The sequence below is a fragment of the Salvelinus sp. IW2-2015 genome, linkage group LG36 (genome assembly GCF_002910315.2).
Source record: "Salvelinus sp. IW2-2015 linkage group LG36, ASM291031v2, whole genome shotgun sequence".
NCBI lineage: Eukaryota > Metazoa > Chordata > Actinopteri > Salmoniformes > Salmonidae > Salvelinus > Salvelinus sp. IW2-2015.
This window is the reverse complement of record NC_036875.1, coordinates 12,817,404-12,829,446: the sequence shown is the minus strand read 5'-3', so window position 1 is coordinate 12,829,446 and position 12,043 is coordinate 12,817,404. Positions and strand designations below refer to the sequence as shown.

Genomic DNA, 12,043 nt, shown 5'->3' with positions numbered 1-12,043 from the left:
ATAAGATCTTGTATTTTGTGGGAAAAGTGATCAGTTCTGGCGTAAGAATGAACCATGGTCTCATCTCAGGACAAATAAGGTTACATTCATGTAATATCAACTGGATAGTTGCGTAAGAAGAACAACCTAGTTACAGGCCTACAATATAGTCAGATGGTTTATGATACATTTGAGGTACAGTAATACGACTGATTATATAGTGAAATGTGACGCACACATAGGTTGTCACAGTTTTTGTGCTGTAACACATTATTTCCATGTTTTTTGTTGACAGATATTTATCCATCTACTTGGTTGATATTATATTATTATTTTCTAGCGTATGAATTTCACAATGTCTCATTTTCTTTCTCCAAACGATAGAAGTGTGAAGTTCCTCACTTACTTTTTGTGTCCTTGTCTTCCTCTAACAGCTAAAGTCTACCCCCCCCCCCCCACACTGGGTACGAGGCTTATACGATGTCATTTTGGCGTCTTTCAGTGACACACAGAGCATTCCTTCCACCTCTAGCTTTTTTTTCATAGTGGGTCCAACATCCAGAGACTTTCCAGTCCTACTCTTTTACAGTCCCACTGGGGAGAGGTGACGCACACCAGACAGGACCTTGTGCCCGCGCACAACACGTACAGGTAGGCATCATCACTCCTTTGGTGGCGGTACCAGGATGATGATGTTGCATGGCTGTGATTGGAAGAGGACAATAAAATTTAAGAGCTGAAGGAGTGATAAAAAAGTAAGATGGTGCAATTTACGTTTATTGTAAGTTTAATCAATGACTGTGTTTTTCTGCATTCGCATTTGGACACTGACCTCATAAAAACGTTAGGCATGAGTTAATTATTATTATATATTTTTTTTTTAGGTGTTAAAGGCCTGGAGGGGAGAGGTGTATGTTCTCAGTGCAGCCCTCGTCACCGTGGATACAGGAGGGAGGAGAGCCGGAGGAGTCTTAAAAGAACGCAACACCACAGGACAGACGACTTCTCTCCATCCCCCCCGCACTCTGGAATTCTTCTATTGGGTTCCTTTTTAGATACATTTTTTTTTTACCCCCGTCACTGTTCTCCACTATGAACACACCAATGACAACGGCTGCTGTGGCGTTGGCCACCTGCCACACCAACGCCACGATATGCTCGGACACGTCGTGCCTGGTGGCTCCCAGCAACTACAACAAGATCCTGAGCCTAGTTCTCAGCATCGTGCTGACCGTCATGCTGGCCATGGTCATGTTCTCCATGGGCTGCACTGTGGAGGCCGGAAAGCTGTGGGGACACATCAAGAGACCATGGGGAATTTTTATCGGCTTCTTGTGCCAGTTCGGCATCATGCCCTTCGCTGCCTTCGCCCTGTCGCTGGCCTTCAATGTGCTGCCCGTGCAGGCCGTCGTCATCATCATCATGGGCTGCTGTCCCGGTGGCTCCAGCTCTAATATCATTGCCTACTGGCTGGATGGAGACATGGACCTCAGGTGAGACTGACTGGAAGCAGTAACACTCTTAGATGAAGAAGAATGGGGGGAAAGGGTTCCAAAAGGGTTCTCCGGCTGTCCTCATAGGATAATTATTTTTGATTCCGGGTAGAACACTTTTGTGTTCCATGTAGAACCCTCTGGAATGGAACTGAAAACGGTTCTACCTGGAACAGAAAAGTGTTCTTAAGAGATCTCCTATGGGGACAGCCGGAGAACCCTTTTAGGTTCTAGATGGCACGTTTTTTTCCTTTTTTCTTCCTAAGAGTACATGTTATTTGTTTGATTTAGCCTACTTTCAAGTTTTGCCTTTGGTACTACGTTTTTGAGTACTTTTATGCGAGTGCGTTTCTATCGTGATCCAGCGTACTAATGTTGTGTGTTTTCCCCACTCTAGTATCAGCATGACAGCCTGCTCCTCTATCCTGGCCCTGGGGATGATGCCTCTGTGTCTGCTCATCTACACGTCTGTCTGGACCTCTGCTGACACCATCCAGATCCCCTACCAAAGCATAGGTAGCTACCAATACTAAAATAAACCATTCCATACAGGGGCATATGCATTGATGTACCATCTACACAATGTATTGGTGGGAATGCTTTTGTACAGCACTCTTTAGATTCCATACAGCAGCACAGGAACATATAATTAGTATAGATTTCCACATATTGATTGTATTTCTGTGTTAGAACACTGTTAGAAATGCTAAAACATTCGGATCCTTATAGCAGCTTACGTACACGACATGGCCAAAAGTATGTGGATACCTGCTCGTCAAACATCTCATTCCAAAATCATTGGTATTAATATGGAGTTGGTCCCCCTTTGCTGCTATAACAGCCCCCACTCTTCTGGGAAGGCATCCCACTAGATGTTGGAACATTGCTGCGGGGACTTACTTCCATTCAGCCACCAGAGCATTAGTGAGGTTGGACACTGATGTTGGGGGATTAGGCCTGGCCCGCAGTCGGCGTTCCAATTCTTTCCAAAGGTTTTCGATGGGGTTGAGGTCAGGGCTCTGTGCAGGCCAGTCAAGTTCTTCTACTCCGATCTCGACAAACCTTTTCTCTATGGACCTCACTTTGCACAGTGGCATTGTCATGCTGAAACAGGAAAGGACCTTCCCCAAACTGTTGCAACAAAGTTGGAAGCACAGAATTGTCTAGAATGTCATTATGCTGTAGCATTAAGATTTCTCTTCACTGGAAGTAAGGGGCCTAGCCCGAACCATGAAAAAACATTATTCCTCATCCACCAAACTTTACAGTTCGCATAATGCATTGGGGCAGGTAGTCTCCTGGCATCCGCCAAACCCAAATCGGACTGCCAGATGGTGAAGCGTGAGAGCGTGTTTTCCACTGCTCCAGAGTCCAATGGCGGCGAGCTTTACACCACTCCAGCCGACGCTTGGCGTTGCGCATGTTGATCGGCCATGGAAACCCATTTCATGAAGCTCCCGACAAACAACTCTGGTGCTGACGTTGCTTCCAGAGGCAGTTTGGAAGATCATGACAGATTGTATATCTTTGTCTCCAGGTATCACCTTGGTGTCCCTCCTGATCCCCGTCGCCCTGGGAATCTACGTCAAAAACAAGTGGCCTGAAACAGCCAAAAAGATCCTCAAGGTAAGATCAAACACCTCGCACTGCATACAGCTGGTTTTGTTCCACACTACTGCTACACTATACACTTCTAGGTTGTTATTCCGGGATCAATAGTGTGCATGCGATTTGTGGATTCAAATCAAGTCTTTAAAATGTGTGTTTGCAGGTGGGTTCCATAGTTGGCCTCCTCCTCATCATCATAATTGCGGTGGTAGGTGGGGTGCTGTACCAGTCCTCCTGGACCATCTCTCCCTCTCTCTGGATCATCGGAGCCATCTACCCCTTCGTAGGCTTCACCCTGGGCTTCTTCATGGCTCGCTTTGTAGGACAACCCTGGCACAAGTACTACTGCAATATTATATGATTCATGGTAGTCCAGTCTTAATATTGTACCTAGCTGATCAAATCCAAGTTACCATTGCAATAGAAAGTGTTGATAACACCTACCGGAATTATACTTGAATAGCCTGAATAAGTTATTCCCTTTGTCTCCCCTCTGGAAATGCCTTAACATTCAAGTTAATGTAAGCACTACAGTACCAGATGTGCAATGTACTCCACAGGCGCTAAAATGAAAACCATCCAGTGCATTTTAACTTCACCTTGTTCATTTAACAGAGCAGGAGGTTCTTCATAAGCACGCCAGTCAAGCGGAGCCCTTCGTCGCTCCATGGAACCTACTATAGTTAACAAGCCCGTTGTTGTGTTTAAGGTGTCGTACCATCGCCCTGGAGACAGGCTTCCAGAACTCCCAGTTGTGCAGCACCATCGTCCAGCTAACGTTCTCCCCTGAAGAGCTGGAGGTCATGTTYGCCTTCCCGCTCATCTACAGCATCTTCCAACTGGTGGTGGCTGTCATGTCTGTTGGAGGTGGGTCAGCTTATACCGCTGTTGAAGAGCTAATGTCAATATTGATATGCTATCCAAAAGTTTTGAATGATTTTGTGGTCGACTTATAGATGTATAGTAGGCCTATGGTCTGGTATTTCTACCGTGTGTTATCTATATTCCCAACAATTATTTGTCATTCTAGCTAATGATTGATTGCCCGGGTGCCAGTCTGATCATTAACTTCTCTCAGACTATATTATTGATGCTTGTCGGTGCTTATTTAGATTGAAAAATGTGGCTGTAAAGGAACACAGTAGGTGTAACATGAGTGGTTCCGCCTCCTACAGCTTACCAGATGTATAAGTGGAAGTGTGGAGGCGGTTCGTCTGAGTTAGACAGCGAGGGAGCAGAGGGGGACGCTGAGGCACCTAAGGATAAGCAGGAGTACGCCCTGGAAAATGGAGGCTTTGAGTGCGACGAGAATGGCAACAACGGAGAAAAGGGCAAGATCACCCAGATGTGAGCACGGACAGGCCGCGGGACTCTTTGACAGTTAGCAGCACGCAGCGACCTGGGTGCAATACCGTACCTACATCCTTCCCACTCAATCACACCATACACACACACTGACCTTGACAGGCTGAAATTGTGCATTATAGGGTCCTGCCATTTAAAAAGTGAGGTATTCTCAACATGGGAGAGGTTTCTGTGAAGCTTTACTTCAATAACAAAAAAAACAAAATCTTCAGGGGTAGGAAACCATCTCAGATCCTGAATGAAGTCTGAGTTCTCCTGTACCTCACTTTTTTTATTTTTTTACAACAGTGTATACCTGCAGAGACCTCGTGGAGGCCAGCAGTGTGGTAGTGACTGAGGTGAGGTATTGTGAGATTTGTTGAGTGGTGAGGGTTTACATCCTCTCTAGCTCCACAAGAGACAGAGGAAACTGTTCACCGTGAAAAGGTTTCTGTCTAGTCACTCCTGTCAGAACTACAGTAACTTTTTCAATATTTATATTTGCAAACCAGTCAACCTAAACTAATTTATTAGTCCATGTCGTAGGACTCATGACACACACACACACCAGCATTAAGACATTATATTGAATTTTAAATGGACCCCTCCAGGATATTTTACGCATGCCTCATTATTTTATAATTTGTATGTTAAAGCAACAAACAAAAAAATACATTACAAGTCTTCATTTAGTTTTACATTATTAGACAGTACATTTGAACCATATTTATGAATGTACTGTCTTTGTATCCATTTAGATTTACATAGATGAATAGCCTAAATACAGACTATACCAAACATCAAGAACCCCTTCCTAATATTGAGTTGCACCCCCTTTTGTCTTCAGAACAGCTTCAATTTGTCGTAGCATGGACTACAAGGTGTAGATGCTGGTCCATGTTGACTCCAATGCTTCCCACAGTTGTCATGTGTGCTGGATGTCCTTTGGGTGGTACACACATTCTTGATGCACACGGGAAACTGTTGAGCGTGAAAAACCCAGCAGCAGTGCAGTTCTTGACACAAACCGGTGCACCAGGCACCTACTAACATATCGGGTTCAAAGGCACTTAAATCTTTTGTCTTGCCCATTCACGTTCTGAATGGCACACATACAAAATCAATTGTCTCAAGGTTAAAAAAAATCCTTCTTTAACCTGCCTCCCCTTCATCTACACTGATTGAGGTGGATTTAACAAGGGACATCAATAAGGGATCATAGCTTTCACCTGGTAAGTCTATGTCATGGAAAAAGTGGGTGTTCATAATGTTTAGTATACTCTGTGTATATATCTGTGAAGAACTCTCCACATTGCACTGCACCTTAGTTGTTGTCTTTGTCTTTACGCAGAGGCTAGTTGCTAGTGTGTTGTCTTAAAGAAGGTACCTACCCACCTGATCTTTTGATGTGTAAATGTACCCAACAATTAAATAAAGGTGAACATTTTAAGTGGTCTATCAAGAGTTTTACTAAAATATATATTTCATGACAAACTGCAGATCCTTTAGTGAGACTTATCTTCTGACATCTATCACATCCAAACATATGCTTCATGTGAATGGTCTTTTTTTTTTTTTAAGGTGATACAAATATACAGAATTTCTCTTAAGATGGGTTTAAAAACACTTCCAAAGCCGTTTAACAAAGATATCTTCCATGTGGTATCAGACATGGTACTGTATGTAGCCTTATCCATTCATRCATCATGAATCTGTCTATAGTGGGAAGGTACTATACAAATAGGGTACTGCTCCTCAGATGTACACAGACATCAACTGCAAGTCTGTGATGATCAGAGAACTTATTGTAGCCCTGCACTCATTTCTTAATTGACTGTGGGACATTTGTACTTTTATTTGCGGAACCAAACTAACCATTTGATAATTACTTTGTAACCTTGAGTGAACAACAAAAAGCTGTGAGCTGTTAGTCACCAATGGCGGCATCTGACAAACTAAGACTATTGTTTGCAGCACTCCCAAGAGTGTTACTGTATCAAACCAACGTTTTACAGATTTYAACTGAAACCAAACTTCTGACAATCACCTGAATAGATTTGACTCGTTGGGAGAGATGAAGGCTGTGTCTGCTCCAGTGGATTGAGTGTTAGTGGATGGATGCTTCCTAAATGCTACATTTTTGACAGTGATGAAGACATGCCTGCCTGGAACTGTCTTCATGCAAAACAGTACACTGCTGCCTGTCAAGATGTCACAGCCATCGAGGAGGATCTACTAGGACTTCTCCCTAATATCAAATACCATCTGCATATCCATGAAATTTGGTCAAACTAGTTCCATGTGTCTGGGCTGTTTGTCTCAGTTTTAAGATCTGGAGTACCTTTCCATTAGTGGTTGTCTCAAATATTTTCAACCGCCAATAGCCAGGGCCTTCCAAATCTGCAAAAGGTGTATTTGAATGAGCCAATGATCATTGGGTAGTGTGATTGTCATTTTGGGCCTCACACATTCAGAGATGTAGTCAAGTTAAGTCATTTGACCATATTTGGTTATAGGCTATCAGCAATGGCACCAGATTGTATTTTATTTATTTAACTAGGCAAGTCAGTTAAAAACAAATTCTTATTTACAATGACGGCCTACCAAAAGGCCTCCTGCAGGGGGCGGGGGCCTGGGATTAAAAATAAATACAATATAAATATAGGACAAAACACACATCACAACAAGAGAGACAACACAACACTACATAAAGAGAGACCTAAGACAACACAGCATGGTAGCAACACAACATAACAACATGGTAGCAGCACAAAATACGGTAAAAACATTATTGGGCACAGACAACTACACAAAGGGCAAGAAGGTAGAGACAACAATACATCACACAAAGCAGCCACAACTGTCAGTAAAACTGTCATGATTGAGTCTTTGAATGAAGAGATTGTGTGAAATTAAATTCAGTGATAAAACCCGATTCTGCAGCTTCTCAAAACAGCTGAACTGTTTTGCAAAAAGCATTTCTAGATAATTTCCCAATAAAAGTTGTGTTATCCATGTAATTGGTTGTTTTGGGAAAAAGCAGAGATCGGGTCTATTTTGTGTCTGGCCATTTATCTCTAATTTATTAAGGTTTTTGAGACTGGAAATAAAATTCCATTTAATATGTGAAGTAGGATTTACCTTTTAAATGCAAATATTTCAGCCCAATGCATGATTCAACACTGGACATTGAGAAGCTGCTTATAGTGGTATATTCCAAACTGATTTCCTTGATTGAAAGCAAAAACACTATATTACAGATATTCTCAGAATCTATTTCATTACTAGATAAACTCAAGGACTGTATTTTCTTAGTGCCAGATAGGGGAAGGCGCAATAGTATTTCCTGGCTGAGCCCTAGTTCAAAAGTTGTCAGGTTCTGGAGACAAGACAGTGCACCTTCTTCTATATGTGTTATTTGATAACTCAATGATAACTTAATGATTGTTAGGTTATTCAAAACAGAGGTCATGCTTTCGTTGGTGTTTTAAGATCGAACAGTTTGATTGGTTTAGCGATTGTATCGCTGGTGCCTCTACATATAGCTCTGTAAGTGACTTTATATTCATTACTCTGCATAGTATCTCGGACAAATCATCTACACAGGGTTCAGTAATGGAAACACTTTGTAACTGAGGTATGCCATGGAAAACATCTGGTTTCCGCTCAGGTTATGGATGTGTCACTGCAACCTTAAAGGTCTTCAATGATGTCACCATTTCCCTTGATTATAAGCAATATTGTGCCTCTATTGTTATTTGTTATTGACTTGGCCAAAGCTTTTGATACGGTAGACAATTCCATTCATGTGGGCCGGCTAAGGAGTATTGGTGTCTCTGAGGGGTCTTTGGCCTGGTTTGCTAACTACCTCTCTCAAAAAGTGCAGTGCATAAAGTCAGAAAATCTGCTGTCTCAGCCACTGCCTGTCACCAAGGGAATAACCCAAGGCTCAATCCTAGGCCCCACACTCTTAATCTACATCAACAACATAGCTCAGGCAGTAGGAAGCTCGCTCATCCATTTATATGCAGATGATACAGTCGTATACTCAGCTGGCCCCTCCCCGGATTTTATGTTAAATGCTCTACAWCAAAGTGTCCAACAAGCTTTCTCTACCCTTAACCTTGTTCTGAACAACTCCAAAACAAAGGTCATGTGGTTTGGTAAGAAGAATGCCCCTCTCCCCACAGGTGTGATTACTACCTCTGAGGGTTTAGAGCTTGAGGTAGTCACCTCATACAAGTACTTGGGAGTATGGCTAGACGGTACAATGTCCTCCTCTCAGCACATATGACAAATCTGGAGCTCTTAGACATTACACAAAATAAGATGGACAGATGCATGCAAACATGTTTACTGGTTTACATAGTTTGGCATGGTTAGACCTGAGGGACAATCCACTGATTCACACTATTGAGGCAATGTCTTTCACACACCTCATGTGTCTCTGGGGGACTTGAACTTTMCACCTACAGAACCTGTGTTCAAGCTGAATCTGACACTCATATTTGGCGACATTCTGAGGCAGCGGACTCATCTGTACATTAGTTCGGGTATGAGGCCAATGCAGTTGATAATTGGCAGTAATGTCACGTCCAAACACAATCTGAGTCTCCAGCTCAAAGGCCAGACCGTGTCATTTGAGGACTGTGACAGACCTTTCTTTGAGTCTGTCATTTATCCTTAACGCTGAAGAATTCCTTTGTGGATCTGAATTCATGGGAAAGTACTTCAGATCATTGGAAACACTTGAGTACAGGTCTAAGCTTTCAGCTAAAAGTGGTTGATTTAACATCAAGCAGCTGATTCCCCTAAAAACTGACTAAATACAGATAGATCTTTCAATACAGCGTACTGCCTACATTTTTCACAACCTGACCAAACTGAATGTTCTGAAACTTTCAAACTGCAGGATTGACTCGAGGGAAGTTTAACAAAATACTTTATATCTTTGAAAACATCGTATTTGCATATCGAGAACATTTATAATATATTCTAGCTTTACTGAACCTCTCTCTAGCCTTCATTTAATACACTACAAATGTTTTGCAGTTGTGACAATGCTTGGCTCATTGCTCGGGCAAAGGGGTACAGGCAGGTTGAAGTGATCATGCTTAAATCATGATCATAATTAAGCTTTGGAAGACTTGATATGCTTGTTAGACAAACCTAACTTTGTCAAGTACACAGAAGCCAACTGCACAACAGAGGTGGGCTTTGTGTTGCTGCGACTACCCTGGGAGTCCTGTTCTTCATGCTGGTGGTTTTCATCCATAACCTGGCTGGCCTCTAGCTCCTCCCCTTCTACCACATCACCGCTGGCTGTTGGCCATGCTATCCAACACCAGTGGGCACTACCACTATGACGCATTTGTCTCCTACAGCGGGAAGGACGAGCACTAGGTGGTGGAGGAGCTTCTGCCCAACCTGGAACAAAGGGGTCCTCCTTCCCTGTGCTTCTGTCTACACAGTACAGTCGTGGCCAAAAGTTTTGAGAATGACACAAATATTAATTTTCACAAAGTCTGCTGCCTCAGTTTGTATGATGGCAATTTGCATATACTCCAGAATGTTATGAAGTGATCAGATGAATTGCAATTAATTGCAAAGTCCCTCTTTGCCATGCAAATGAACTGAATCCCCAAAAATCATTTCCACTGCATTTCAGCCCTGCCACAAAAGGACCAGCTGACATCATGTCAGTGATTCTCTCGTTAACACAGGTATGAGTGTTRACGAGGACAAGGCTGGAGATCACTCTGACATGMTGATTGAGTTCGAATAACAGACTGGAAGCTTCAAAAGGAGGGTGGTGCTTGGAATCATTGTTCTTCCTCTGTCAATCATTATTAACTGCAAGGAAACACGTGCCGTCATCATTGCTTTGCACAAAAAGGGCTTCACAGGCAAGGATATTGCTGCCAGTAAGATTGCACCTAAATCAACCATTTATCGGATCATCAAGAACTTCAAGGAGAGCGGTTCAATTGTTGTGAAGAAGGCTTCAGGGCACCCAAGAAAGTCCAGCAAGCGCCAGGACCGTCTCCTAAAGTTGATTCAGCTGCGGGATCGGGGCACCACCAGTACAGAGCTTGCTCAGGAATGGCAGCAGGCAGGTGTGAGTGCATCTGCACGCACAGTGAGGCGAAGACCTTTGGAGGATGGCCTGGTGTCAAGAAGGGCAGCAAAGAAGCCACTTCTCTCCAGGAAAAACATCAGGGACAGACTGATATTCTGCAAAAGGTACAGGGATTGGACTGCTGAGGACTGGAGTAAAGTCATTTTCTCTGATGAATCCTCTTTCCGATTGTTTGGGGAATCCGGAAAAAAGCTTGTCCGGAGAAGACAAGGTGAGCGCTACCATCAGTCCTGTGTCATGTCAACAGTATGAGACCATGAGACCATTCATGTGTGGGGTTGCTTCTCAGCCAAGGGAGTGGGCTCACTCACAATTGTGCCTAAGAACACAGCCATGAATAAAGAATGGTACGAACACATCCTCCGAGAGCAACTTCTCCCAACCATCCAGGAACAGTTTATTGACTAACAATGCCTTTTCCAGCATGATGGAGCACCTTGCCATAAGGCAAAAGTGATAACTAAGTGGCTCGGGGAACAAAACATCGATATTTTGGGTCCATGGCCAGGAAACTCCCCAGACCTTAATCCCATTGAGAACTTGTGGCCAATCCTCAAGAGGCGGGTGGACAAACAAGAATCTACAAATTCTGACAAACTCCAAGTATTGATTATGCAAGAATGGGCTGCCATCAGTCAGGATGTGGCCCAGAAGTTAATTGACAGCATGCCAGGGCAGATTGCAGAGGTCTTGAAAAAGAAGGGTCAACACTGCAAATATTGACTCTTTGCATCAACTTCATGTAATTGTCAATAAAAGCCTTTGACACTTATGAAATGCTTGTAATTATACTTCAGTATTCCATAGTAACATCTGACAAAAATATCAAGACACTGAAGCAGCAAACTTTGTGGAAATTAATATTTGTGTCATTCTCAAAACTTTTGGCCACGACTGTAGACTTCCAGATGGGGAAGGACATTATGGGGAAGGACATTGTGGAGAACATCACAGAGCCTCTACCGGAGCCACCACACCCTCTGCCTGGTCAGTCGCCACTACCTGCGCAGTAACTGGTGTTCCCTGGAGATTCAGGTGGAGCAAAGGGACATCCTTCTCCTGATCTTCCTGGAGAAAATCACCAGCCTGTCTGCCCACCACAGGCTGGCTGGCCTGGTGAAGACCAGGACCTATCTGGACTGGCACCAGGACCCCCATCAGCACCAGGCATTCTGTGCAGAGGTTAATGTAGGACCTTGTGTTAATGCTGATATAAGGTTGGCAGATATATTGAGGACTTTTAACCAGTTTTTCCAATACACATATGCATCATTGTTGCTAAGAGCAACTGAAATAGGCTCTCAGAACTCTGTGGTTTTGATCCCTTTCTGTTTGACAGTATATCAAGTTGAGAACAACCTGTCCATCTGCTGTGAGTGACAATACATTAATGTTCATACAATGAAGCAGTTATTTTCATTTCAACATAAATCAAGAGAGGTTTGTACGGAGGTTTCTAATTGAGGCAGGTGTTAAGAGC

The 12,043-nt window shown here is 43.2% G+C and overlaps 1 protein-coding gene and 1 pseudogene across 1 annotated transcript; both read left to right on the top strand.

Annotated features, from left to right (window-relative positions):
• The first annotated feature begins 265 nt into the window (after nucleotides 1-265).
• On the top strand, nucleotides 266-5,874 carry slc10a2 (solute carrier family 10 member 2). Its single transcript, XM_023981713.3, has 6 exons — nucleotides 266-1,472; nucleotides 1,870-1,988; nucleotides 3,010-3,098; nucleotides 3,244-3,419; nucleotides 3,790-3,947; nucleotides 4,256-5,874. The coding sequence occupies exons 1-6, from the start codon at nucleotides 1,072-1,074 to the stop codon at nucleotides 4,429-4,431; spliced, it is 1,119 nt and encodes a 372-aa protein (XP_023837481.1). The 5' UTR covers nucleotides 266-1,071; the 3' UTR covers nucleotides 4,432-5,874.
• A 2,804-nt stretch (nucleotides 5,875-8,678) lies between these two features.
• LOC111959971 (toll-like receptor 13) lies at nucleotides 8,679-11,943 on the top strand (annotated as a pseudogene).
• The last annotated feature ends 100 nt before the right edge of the window (nucleotides 11,944-12,043 follow it).